The 12,096-nt window shown below is 45.3% G+C and overlaps 1 protein-coding gene across 1 annotated transcript in view; it reads right to left on the reverse strand.

The window, feature by feature from the left end:
• Positions 1–2,905: 2,905 nt before the first annotated feature.
• The window catches only part of PTPRJ (protein tyrosine phosphatase receptor type J), a 191,438-nt gene continuing 182,247 nt past the window's right edge, over positions 2,906–12,096 (reverse strand). The window contains exons 23-25 of the mRNA XM_045371851.3: positions 10,148–10,308; positions 9,254–9,389; positions 2,906–6,551 (exon numbers count right to left, since the gene is read on the reverse strand). Of these exons, the coding sequence (XP_045227786.2) occupies positions 6,393–6,551; positions 9,254–9,389; positions 10,148–10,308 (456 nt within the window). The 3' untranslated portion in view covers positions 2,906–6,392. The remainder of the gene's footprint in view (positions 6,552–9,253; positions 9,390–10,147; positions 10,309–12,096) is intronic.

Consider the following 12,096-nt stretch of genomic DNA (forward strand, 5'->3'; position numbering starts at 1 on the left):
AAACCACCAGTGTGGGCAGAAAAGTTCTGGGACAACTTTGGTCTCAATCAAAACAGGAAGATGATGGATACTTTATCCCCAGCCCAAGCGCTGTCCCTAAGCAGAAAGCCCAGGAGAGCTAACGATACCATACTCTTTAGTGGAGGCCTCTGGAACACAGATATAGGTAAAATTTGTTGTTTTCTTTCACATGATAGATACCTCCAGGTTATGTTTATAATTGCTTGTGTTAAGAAATAGACTTTTAAAATTATTATTATTACTTTTTTCCCTCTGTCATCCAGGCTGGAGTGTAGTGGCATGATCTCAGCTCACTGCAACCTCTACCTCCCGGGTTCAAGCAATTCTCCTGCCTCAGCCTGCTGAGTAGCTGGGATTACAGGCGCCCCCCACCATGCCTGGCTAATTTTTGTATTTTTAGTAGAGACAGGGTTTCGCCATGTCAGCCAGGCTGGTCTGGAACTCCTGACCTTAGGTGATCTGCCTGCCTCAGCCTCCAAAGTGCTGAGATTACAGGTGTGAGCCACTGCAGCCAGTCTGTTATTTACTGTTGACAATACGTACGCCTGTGTATGTGCACACATACACACACACACAGTGTTTAAAAGGTGAGACAGTTTCAGCCAACCACACAGACAGTCCTAGAGCACATTCACCTTCCACAGTTATCAGCCTCAACTCACCTCACTCACCCCCACCCACATGCTCCTCAGATTCCCATCACCTGAAGCCTGGCCATTCTCCAAGCAAAGCCTGTAGTCTCCTGCCCTGTACCTGCCCCGCTTTATCTCAACACTAAAAGTCACCCACTCATAATTCTCTGGGCCCGTTACCTCTTCCTTTAAACCTCCTCTAGTAGTTCCTGGCATTCATTTGGCATCTGCATCTCCCAGGCCCCAGCCGCTCCCTTGAGGCTCTCCTCAAGGGCGGGACTTCATGTCCATTCCACTCTGTCTCTGGCAGGCCCATGAGGTGTGCACTGCTGCTGTCCAAACTGTCTCGCTCTCATCTTCCCCCAAAGCAGGGGTTGTTTGGAGGGCGTGTTGCAGAAGATCTTTCATCCTGACAGGGTATAACTGCACTGCCTGCGTGAGACTGATGAGTTGGTGCATCAGGACAGGAAATGCCATTTTTCTTCACGTTTTCATCCTCTAACATGCTCAAGATTTGACTTACATGTACTGCTTGTCTGTCTCCCTTTATCAGCATGTAAACTCCATGAAGGCAGAGATTTTTGTCTGTCTTGTTCACCACTGAACCCTCAGCCACTGAGGTACAGTGCCTGGTAAAGGATAGGAACTCCGTAAATCACAATTGAATGAATGCATGAATTTGTCTCACAAAAGAGATCTCACAACAAAATCCTCTTAGTCTGGTTTTTTTTCTGTTTTGTTTTTTTTTTTTTTCCCAAGACAGAGTCTCCCTCTGCTGGCCAGGCTGCAGTGGTGCGATCTCAGTTCACTGCAACCTCCACCTCCCGGGTTCAAGCAATTCTCCTGCCTCAGCCTGCCAAGTAGCTGGGATTAGAGGCGCCCTAATTTTTGTATTTTTACTAGAAACGGGGTTTCACCCTGTTGGCCAGGCTGGTCTCAAACTCCTGACCTCAAGTGATCCACCCAGCTCAGCCTCCCAAAGTCCTGGGATTACAGGCATGAGCCACCGCACCTGGCACTCTTAGTCTGTTTGAGAGTTTGCATCCGCATATGAGAGAGACAGGGATGAAATTAGAACTACCCTAATTGCCACAGTATCCCAGCAATTCTAGGCTTCCTTGCATCCACCAATGAAAGCCCTCTAAAAATCCCAGGGGACCTGCGTATCTCCCCCCGCCCCCCACCAACTGGGTATCCATCCACCTGCAGACTCATACCTCCAACCTTCTGGGAACACACATAATCTTAAGATGCACAACCACTTTTTCCAAGCCTCCTCTTCACTAAATTGCCCTGAATATGTGTTACAGGCTGAATTAGGTCCCCTCCAAAACTCATATGGTCAAGTCCCAACCCCCAGTACAACAGAATTTGACTACATTTGAAGAGAATGTCTTTGAAGAGGTAATTAAGGTAAAATTAGGTAAATAGGGTGAGCCCTGATCCAGTATGATTTGTGCCCTTATAAGGAGATTGGCCGGGAGCGGTGGCTCACGCCTGTAATCCCAGCACTTTGGGAGGACAAGGCAGGCGGATCACGAGGTCAGGAGTTCGACACCAGCCTGACCAACATGGTGAAACCCCACCTCTATTAAAAATACAAAAAAATTAGCTGAGCGTGGTGATGGGCACCCATAGTCCCAGCTACTCGGGAGGCTGAGGCGGGAGAATCGCTTGAGCCCAGGAGGCAGAGGTTGCAGTGAGCTGAGATCGTGCCACTGCACTCCAGCCTGGACAACAGAACAAGACTCCATCTCAAAAAAAAAAAAAAAAAAAGGAGGAGATTAGGACACAGACATGCAGAGGGAAGACCATGTGAAGGCACGGGGAGAAGACAGCCATCTGTAAGCCAAAAAGAGAGGCCCCTGGAGGGTGGGGCAGGAGAATCGCTTGAACCCGGGAGGCGGAGGTTGCAGTGAGCCAAGATCATGACTCTGCACTCACTCTGGGCAACAGAGTGAGACTCTGTCTCCAAAAAAAAAAAAAAAAAAAAAAAGGCCTCATAGGAAACCAACCCTACCCACACCTGGATCTCAGCCACCAAAATTGTAGGAAGAAAATCTCTGTTGTTTAAACTACCAGTTGGTGGTACTTGTTCCAACAGCCCTAGAAAACTAAAACAATCTGGAAATCCCAAAGAGAAATGTTTTTGTTAAGGATGCCCAAGTAAAATGCAGGCCAGTAAACTGCTTGGTACATTGTAAGAAGGAAAAAAAAAAAAAAGAAGAAGAAAGAAAGAAGCAAAGGCATAATGCATTGACTTTTTTTATATTTGGTATTTGTAAGTCTTTAAAAAAATGTTTTCAGGCCATTTTTTCCTTAAAAAAAAAAAAAGCAACCAACAGCAATACTCTGTACAAGTATAACAAACATTAGAAATATGCATCATTCCAAAATAGTTACAAGAAAATTACAGTTTAGAGTCCACATCAACACATCCTATTCATATGTGCCCCCAAGGGAGAAAAAGCTACAGTATGTTAAACACACAGCTGCTACACAGTAGTCTGCAAACCCAGAACTTAAGACTTTTGAGGCAAATCAACCACAGTCACCGAGGCTTGTTTAGCTCAGTAAGTACAATCAAGCATTTCAAGAGAACCAGGCTTTTTCATCCTAGATGAAAAACAAACGCGATCCGCTGCAACGCTGACCCCGCCCCTCCATCCCTAACCCCAGGGAGCCTCTGACTCAAGAAAGCACAAATCCAGTGGAGTCAATTCGGCGGAACTCTGGCTGGAGGTCACAGTATGGCCGCGGTGGGCAGACACCAAATGTCATTTCCTGCTGGTGCCGAGATCATCACTAGATTCGACTTCGGAGGCAAGAAGTGGTGGTTTCCGGGAGATGCTATCAATGGCCCGAATCCCCCAAACGAGCCGGCCACCCATCTTTGGCCCTTCCATTGACACCGAAACCCACACCAGCTGCTTTTCTGTATGCAACTGTCAAAGACTGAGCAGGGGCGCTCACACCATCCCCCCGATTCCATTGGACTCTTCCAATTTGAGCTCATTGTTCCTGGGAGGGGTTGAGGCAGCTCGGAGGCACCCTCCTCTTGCCTCTGACCAACCCCCAGCCTGTGTGTCCTTTATAGTTACACATGAATCTTCCCTTTTCAAGCACTGTGCTATAAATACCCTTACCACCCCCACTGGCCCTGTCCCCAGCCCTTTTCAGGATGCAGAGAAGCATCGTGACCTTCGTGTGACCTGCCCATTTGGAATCCCAGACCGCTCCGCCGCCGCAAGAGTTCCTCCCGTGATCGCTGGGGCCGCTTGCCCATTTCCCAAGCCCACACCAGGCGGAAGGAAAGAGGGTTACTGTGTTTTGCATTTTTATACAATGTGTTTACAATTATGTTGCTTTAATCTTTTAAAGGATTTAATCTTTTAAAGGATTTTTTAGCAACAAGTCCCTTCCTCTGACTTCCCGGTGGCAGTGATGTGGGCAGAGCAGAGCTCAGGAGCTACCTGGGATTTGCCAGCCATCACAATGGTTTCAGACACATTGGAGGGGAGAGGACCACAGCCCACAGAACTGCTGCCTGAACAGGGACCTATGAATGAAGTACCGACTGCTCCGAGATCTGCATGAGTTGGAGGCAGGCCGGTGTGAAGGTGTGGGAGGAATCTGCCCACGCCCAGCTTCATGCAACGCCCCGAGGACAGCGTGGCTTCCCTGATTCACCCCTACTGAGCCAAGGCCCCCTCTGAAGTTAGGTCAAGAGGGCCCGCCCTAGCCTGGCTAACTCATTCCTTTGGGGACCTGATACTCAATGAACTGCTTACTACCAAAAAAAAAAAATGCAAAGGATTCAGCAAAAAGTGCAATTTCCATTTGAGAAGTAAGATTCTCCCCAAAACACGACACCATCTTTTCATCCTTTCAGTACCTCAAAGGGAAAGGGAAATAAAAGGCATACAGCACTAACCCTCTGAACTACAGCCAGGGCGTTAAAAAGTGCGGTTCACCCTTTAGAACCCTAAGAGACCCATTAACACGTCCAGTCAGTTATCAAAGTGCCAGTGAGGTGAGGGGCGTGGCAGAGTCAGGAGGGACCAGGAGGCTGGAAGAGCCCGCTCCCATTCTCAACAGAACACACCTGTCCTGTTGACAGCAGGACGCATTACTGTGGAAACAGCCACAGGACTCCAGGGACTTGGTTATTCCTTCATAAAACCTTGTCAACTTCATTGCCTATTGGAGGTTAAACTCAAAACTTCTTCAAAATATAACCTGAGCCACAATATAAAATAAAAAAGAAGAAAAAAATCTTTTCATGTTAATGCCTTAAGAAGTTTACAGATTATGTACCAATAAAATAAATCCACATAAATTCTGAAATTCTTGGTGGACACACACCTGAAGCAAAAAAAAAAAAAAAAAAAAAAAATTAATCTACATTTTAAAAATCAAAGTAATTACAGCAGCAGTATAGTGAAAAGAGGTTTTAAAAATAATAATTACATCTTTGATACAAATTCAAACTTTGTACACCTCAATTCATAGGAATGACTGTTTTTGAGAGCTTAGTATATATATATATATATACACAGTAGATTCCGATATGTGTCACGGCAGAGAGAGACAAAAGCCAGTGGACTTCGGGGAAGGAGGGATTAATCTGATGCTGAATTCACGCTGAAGTGTTCACAGATTGCCACGCTTCTGAACATACACACACACATACACACGGACACAGACACTTAAAATGCCAACCTGAGTAAAACGTTACTAAAAACCTAGAACATCATGAATCACTAAGTCACATATTGCACCTTTAAATAATCCTTCATACCAAATACAGACATGAGAAAAAGGATAATACAGGGACAGGAAAAGGATTTCTGTCACTGTAGGATTCCTCTGCTTCTCCCATTCCCACCCACAGAAATTCTCAAGGTGATATTTGAGTCGCCATTCTCACCCAACCAATGGGCTGAAAATGTTGCCAACAGAAGAGTCTTTGGAGAAAACTGGGAGGGAAAAAGGAAGAAAAAATGGAGCACAAATGTACAGGGGGCAGGGGACGTGGGGTCAGGGCAAAGAGGCCTCCCCTGATCAAATGAGAACAGAAATGTTATGGAGGAGGCAAACCTCTGATGCTAAACTACTGTTTAAATATTCCGTATATTCCAATTATGAGATTCAGTACAAAAATATAGATCTCTACTGAGTTTTGCCTGTGGAAGCATAATTCAGAAAAGGCACATGTTCAAATAGAAAACCCATTCGGAAGAGGCGCCACGTACCCCTCCCTGCGCAACCATCATCCACAATTAGGTATTTTCCATCGGCTAGATTCCAAGATACAGTAGGTAAAAATAGACCTCTGATACTTAAAATATATTCAACCCAACACAATCCTGGCTTTAGCATGTGAACCATATAAAATAGTCTTTTTTAAAAAAGAAATTGTTTTGGAAAAAAAAATCATAGCTCCCTTTTCCTGGTTTTCCACAATCCTCAAAGGGGGAAAAAAAAAAAAAAAAGAAAAGTGACCTCATCCCATTGGTCATCAGGAATGCAGGTGATTTGCTCCCCACCCATCCACAGCCCCCGACAGCCCCAATTTGTCATCTGTCACGTGCAGCTTCATGCCCTCAAAATTAGTTCTCACAAAACAGAACAAAGAATTAAGATATTAGACATATAAAAACATGTCGACATCGGGGCCTGTGCCTTCGCTGTGGGTGCGACGGTCTGGTTCACTCCAGAAAGGTTTCTCCTTTGGAATTAGGCGATGTAACCATTGGTCTTTCCGAATGTGGTCACGGGTGCCAGGTTTTCATAGATTGTCATTGCAGTTGTGTTCTGGTAGATGAGATCTACTTTGGAGTCTTTCTGGGATCTGACAATATCCAAAACACACTGATTGAGGAAAACATACTGGTCCTGATAGAAAAAGGAAAGAGAGAGACAGAAAATGAACACGGGTCCCAGAAATGAGCACCCAAAATTATTTTCAAACAGGTAATTCCCCGGCCCCACTCCCAAACCCCATCCACCCAACAGCAAACGGTTCAGGTGAACGTGTTTCGAGACGTAACAGCACTGCAGTGAAATCTGAAATCACAGAAGCAAGATGTCCATCGTCGAAGATTCTCAACCAGAAGAGCACACACCACACCTCCCCTCCCCAAGGAGAAATGCCACAGTCTCGGGGAAGGGCAACGGAAGGAGGAAATGTAGAGGAAAGAAGGCACACACACATTCGAACAATCAAATGTCCAACAAGATGGCCTTGGCTAGTGAGGCCGTGCAGGGTAAGAATCAACTGTTATGCCCAACCGAGAAGCGAGGTTAAAAGGAGATGATCAGGTGGAGCTGGACGAGGACTACCCTTCAGGCAAGTATATCAGAATCTCCGGGTAGTGATGAAAAAAAGGGGAAATGGGGGTATAAGCTGACAGAGAAAAATATCCATGATACTGTAGAGGAGGAAAAAAAACACAGAGAAGCAACATATATAAAACAGGATCTGGCCAGGCGTGGTGGCTCATGCCCGTAATCCCAGCACTTTGGGAGGCCGAGGCAGGTAGATCGGCTCAGGTTAGGAGTTCGAGATCAGCCTGGGCAACATGGTGAAATCCTGTCTCTACTAAAAATACAAAAATTTGCTGGGCATGGTGGTACATGCCTGTAATCCCAGCTACTCAGGAGGCTGAGGCACGAGAATCGCTGGAACCCAGGAGGTGGAGGTTACAGTGAGCCGAGATGGTGCCACTGCACTCCAGCCTGGGTGACAGAGCGAGACTCCATCTCAAAAAAAAAAAAAAAAAACAAAAAACCGGATCCAATTTTTTCAAAGTACTGTGTGTCTGTGTGTGTGTGTGTGTGTGTGTGTGTGTGTGTGTGTTTACAGATGTACATAAAGAGTCTTATAAAGATGGACACCAAACTATAAACATTGGCTACCTCCAGGAAGCAGGACTGGGAAAGGAAAAGTAAGAGAAAAATATATTGAGGCCGAGCACAGTGGCTCACGCCTATAATCCCAGCACTTTGGGAGGCCGAGGAAGGCGGATCACGAGGTCAGGAGATCAAGACCAGCCTGGCCAACATGGTGAAACCCCGTCTCTACTAAAATACAAAAAAAATTAGCCAGGTGTGGTGGCACGTGCCTGTAGTCCCAGCCACTTGGGAGGTTAAAGCAGGGGAATCGCTTGAACCCAAGAGGCAGAGGTTGCAGTGAGCCAAGATCACACCACTGCACTCCAGCCCAGTGACAGAGCAAGAATCCGTCTCAAAAATAAAAATAAAAAGAGAGAGAGAGAGAGAGAGAAATATATTGTCAAATGCTTTCATATGAATAAGTATTGTTTTGAAAATATAAAAAAGATTAGACTCTAGTAGCAGGGATAAGAGTTCTGTGTTTCTCAAAAAAGGATAAAAGATTGAGAAATACTACTTTATATAATCATAGCAGAAAAAAGACAATCTCTCTTTTGACCAACACAGGAGGTGAATTTCACTCTTTCCACAACAACCATCAAGCTCACCCCAGAGCACACAATGTACCCAGGCATCTAGAACATTCCCTGCTAGACTCAAAAACACAGCATATATTCATAGAGTTCTAAATCGGTACAGGACGATAGCCTGATACAAAATTAATATTCTGCTCTCATCCTGGTCAAGGAACATTCACCCCTTTGAGGAAAGCAACTTTGCAATATGTTCTCTGTTGAAAACATGCCTCAAAAACACTGCTTCTCAGTAACATTTTGGGTAAAACCAAATCCAACAGTAGTACAGAAATTATACCATAGATATTAAGCATTCCTTTTCTTCACTGGTCAGCCACCCTTCTGTAGCTATGATAATTGATATTCTTTAAAATGTATAAGTCTGAGTGAGGATAAATTGCTGTATTAACATTTAAGTGGCATTATATGTCACATCATTGATGTTTGATGAGTTTGTTTCATTAGCTTATTTTAAAGATGGTCAGATCTTCTTAGAAACAAAGAATGGAAAATACCAGTTTTATGAGTTTAAAACCCAGAAGCCAAAGTTCAAAGATGTCCCAAGATTATTTAATGAGTCAGAGGCAGCAAGGTAAAGAATCCTGACACCATCTCAGATTGTAGTTCCATTACTGACATCAGTACTACTATGTCAACTTAATTCCGAGTCAGCTTAGAGTCTGCAAAGAAATCCAATGTTAGTTCACAGCCAAGAGCCAGAAAGATCTGGAAGGGTGACATATTTTAACACGAGTGCATGATACAATGCAACCTTTTAAAAATGGAGGGGAAGGGCCAGGCGCAGTGGCTCACGCCTGTAATTCCAGCACTTCAGGAGGCTAAGGCAGGCAGATCACTTGAGGTCAGGAGTTCGAGACCACCCTGGCCAACATGGAGAAACCCCATCTCTACTAAAAATACAAAAATATAGCTGGGCATGGTGTGCGTGCCTGAAATCCCAGCTACTTGGGAGGCGGAGGCAGGAGAATCGCTTGAACCCAGGAGGCAGAGGTTGCAGTGAGACGAGATCACGTCACTGCACTCCAGCCTGGGCGACAGAGCGAGACTCCATCTCAAAACCAAAAAAGAGGGGAAGGGTGGAATGTCAAATACAGATCTTGACCTCACCTCTGTCTGCACCATTAAAGGCCTATGCATTCGAAGGTCATACACAATCCCATATACGTCCACGGTGTTCTCATTCTCTATCTGGTAGATGAGACGATCAATGGCAATGAAAGTGCCCGTCCTTCCGACCCCAGCACTGAGAGAAAAGAGAAATAAGCCTATTACAGTGGGTTTCCTCAACTGCAAGCCTCTTAGAGTTCCTCATTTGTACATACATCTTGCTTTCCTTCACTGTCACACTTTGAGGGCAATGTGCAGGATCAATACACATTTGCTCAGTTGAAGCCTCAGCAAGTCACACAGCACTAGCTTGGGACTGGGGCCTAAGTCCCAAACTCACATTTGAGTCAAATGCCACATATACAACCCCTTGCTCGAGCTTCTTCAATCTCAGTCCCATTCAAGTTGCCACCATAACCTAGGATGGCATGTTTCATCTATTTATTCCCCACTGGGCAACAGAGCCCCTCCTGTCTTCTGTCCTAAGTTAATTCCTTTAGCTTCAAAACGAACTTCTTGTTAGGCGCTGGCAAACTTTTTCAGTAAAGGGCCAGAGAGTAAACATCTTAAGCTCTGCAAACCATATGCTCTCTTTCTGCCGTTGTAGCAGAAAAGCAACCATAAACAATATACAAATAAACGGGCATGCTGTGTTCCTGGAAAATGTTGTTTACAAAAACAGCGGCTGACCAGATTTGATCCATGGGTTACAGTTTGCCAACCCCTGTTTTGGAAGTTCAGGGTTTAGGGAGTAAGTCCATGGTTGCTTATCCAAACCCTTTCCTGAATTCGTAAATGCCTATTACATTCCCTCTTAGGCTTTGCTTATGTAAAGTGCTGATAAATATATAATAACATTGGAAATCTGTCACACATGACGTGCCATCTGCATACCTGCAATGCACCAGAATCGGCGATTCGGGAGGACTCTGCTTCATGTAGTCACGAACGAGGTACCGGAAGTTGATGAGCAGGTCAGTGGTGTCCGGAACACCGTGGTCTGGCCAGGAGGTGAAATGGAACTGTCTCAGAGGGTGACTCTCACTTGTCTGGATCTAAAAGCCCAGAAAATGAGTTAGATCCAGACAGAAAGGCCGCCTAACAACATCAAAAAGGCAGGGGAAATCAAGCACAGCCTGAGTAGTAACCGGGAGTTGTAATGACTAAAAATGAAACTTCACATTTGCACGCAGCTGATAAAGTGCTTGCTCATCAAACCCTCACAATATGCCCAAGAAGGAGAGTTTATTATCCCCGTTTAAAGATAAGGCAGCAGCGATTCATAGAAGTGAAGTCATTTCCCTGACACTGATTTTAGATGCAACGGAAGTCCCTTATCCTCCAGTTCTGCGTTCAGATCCTTCCCTTCCTGACACAGCTGCCTGTCAATAATGAACTCACCTCCTTAGAACTTCATGAGCCCCATCCCCGAGCCCCCCTGGGAATGCCACTGACCATAAAACCAAAAATAATTTACTCAAATACACCATGATAATCAGTGCCTTCTGGGCAAGAATGGCCTCATAATTCACTATGCCCCCTAGAGAAGCGAATAAAGTGACAGGTCACTGGCAAGCACCATGCAAGTATTTAGAATTGGAGAGAGCTGAGAAAGGACTCCCCCAAAAAACCATCCATTTCAACATCTGAAAGACAATAGAGCTCATTATTACACAGGTTCCCTGGTAATAATGGTTCCCTACCTCACTCCAAAGCATATACCTTGAAGCCCAGAAGCCCACCACAGCTGGGGCGGGTCCTGTCCCTGACTCAGCTGTACTCGTTATGCCCATACCAGGGAATGACCGTACCCATGTGACCTACATCCGCGCTGCAGGCATTTCCATCTCCTTTATGTCAGGTGCCCTTTGACACTCATTTTTTTCAAATGTATATTCATGATAAGAACAATAAATCTGCAGTATTCAAAATTTGGAAAACAGCAGGAAACAAAGATAGAGTGAGGGGAGAGGTGCTAGAAGACCTCATCACAGATAAAGTTAACATTCACAAATGTAACCAGAAGTACTGATCCGAAGTCAGAAACCAGCTGTGAGAGATGGAGGTGGGGGAAGGGGAAGAAAAAAGGAGGGAGAGGGAGAGGGGAGGGGAAAGGGAGTGGGAGTGGGGAAGGGGAGAAGGAGGGGGAGAGGAAGAGGGGGAAGTGCGGAGGGTTATACTTAGCATTATCTTCGTGGAGGGCCGAAGGGGCTCGGGTTAGGGGTGGTAGTCAAAGGAAACCATTAGCTCTGTAATGTTCTCAGTTTTCTAAAGGAAAATGTATTCATGCATTTTGTATAATTAAAAAATAACATGGTACTAAATGCCATATGGTGTCCTGGATCAGCTCCTGGAACAAAAGAAGGCTTTAGTGGAAAAACATGAAATCGGAATAAAGTCTGGAGTTTAGTTAATAAAAAATAATCATCATAGTAATAGCAATTTTAAAAAATGATGTGGACGACTCCACCCAAAATGCCCCTCCACAAAGGTAAGCCCCAAGCAGCAGAGGCAACCAAGGAGAAGCCAGTCCGTTCAAATGAGCAAAATCTATAGAAATAAGCATGAGAGGCCGAGCACGGTGACTCACGCCTGTAATCCTAACACTCTGGGAGGCCGAGGCAGGCAGATCACAAGGTCAGGAGTTCAAGACCAGCCTGGCCAATATGGTGAAACCCCGTCTCTACTAAGAATTCAAAAAAAAATTAGCTGGGTGTGGTGGCAGGTGCCTGTAGTCCCAGCTACGCAGGAGGCTGAGGCAGGGGAATTATTTGGACCCGGGAGGCGGAGTTTGTAGTGAGCTGAGATCACGCTACTGCACTCTAGCCTGGATGACAGAGCGA

Source organism: Macaca fascicularis, chromosome 14 (genome assembly GCF_037993035.2).
Source record: "Macaca fascicularis isolate 582-1 chromosome 14, T2T-MFA8v1.1".
Classification (NCBI taxonomy): Eukaryota; Metazoa; Chordata; class Mammalia; order Primates; family Cercopithecidae; genus Macaca; species Macaca fascicularis.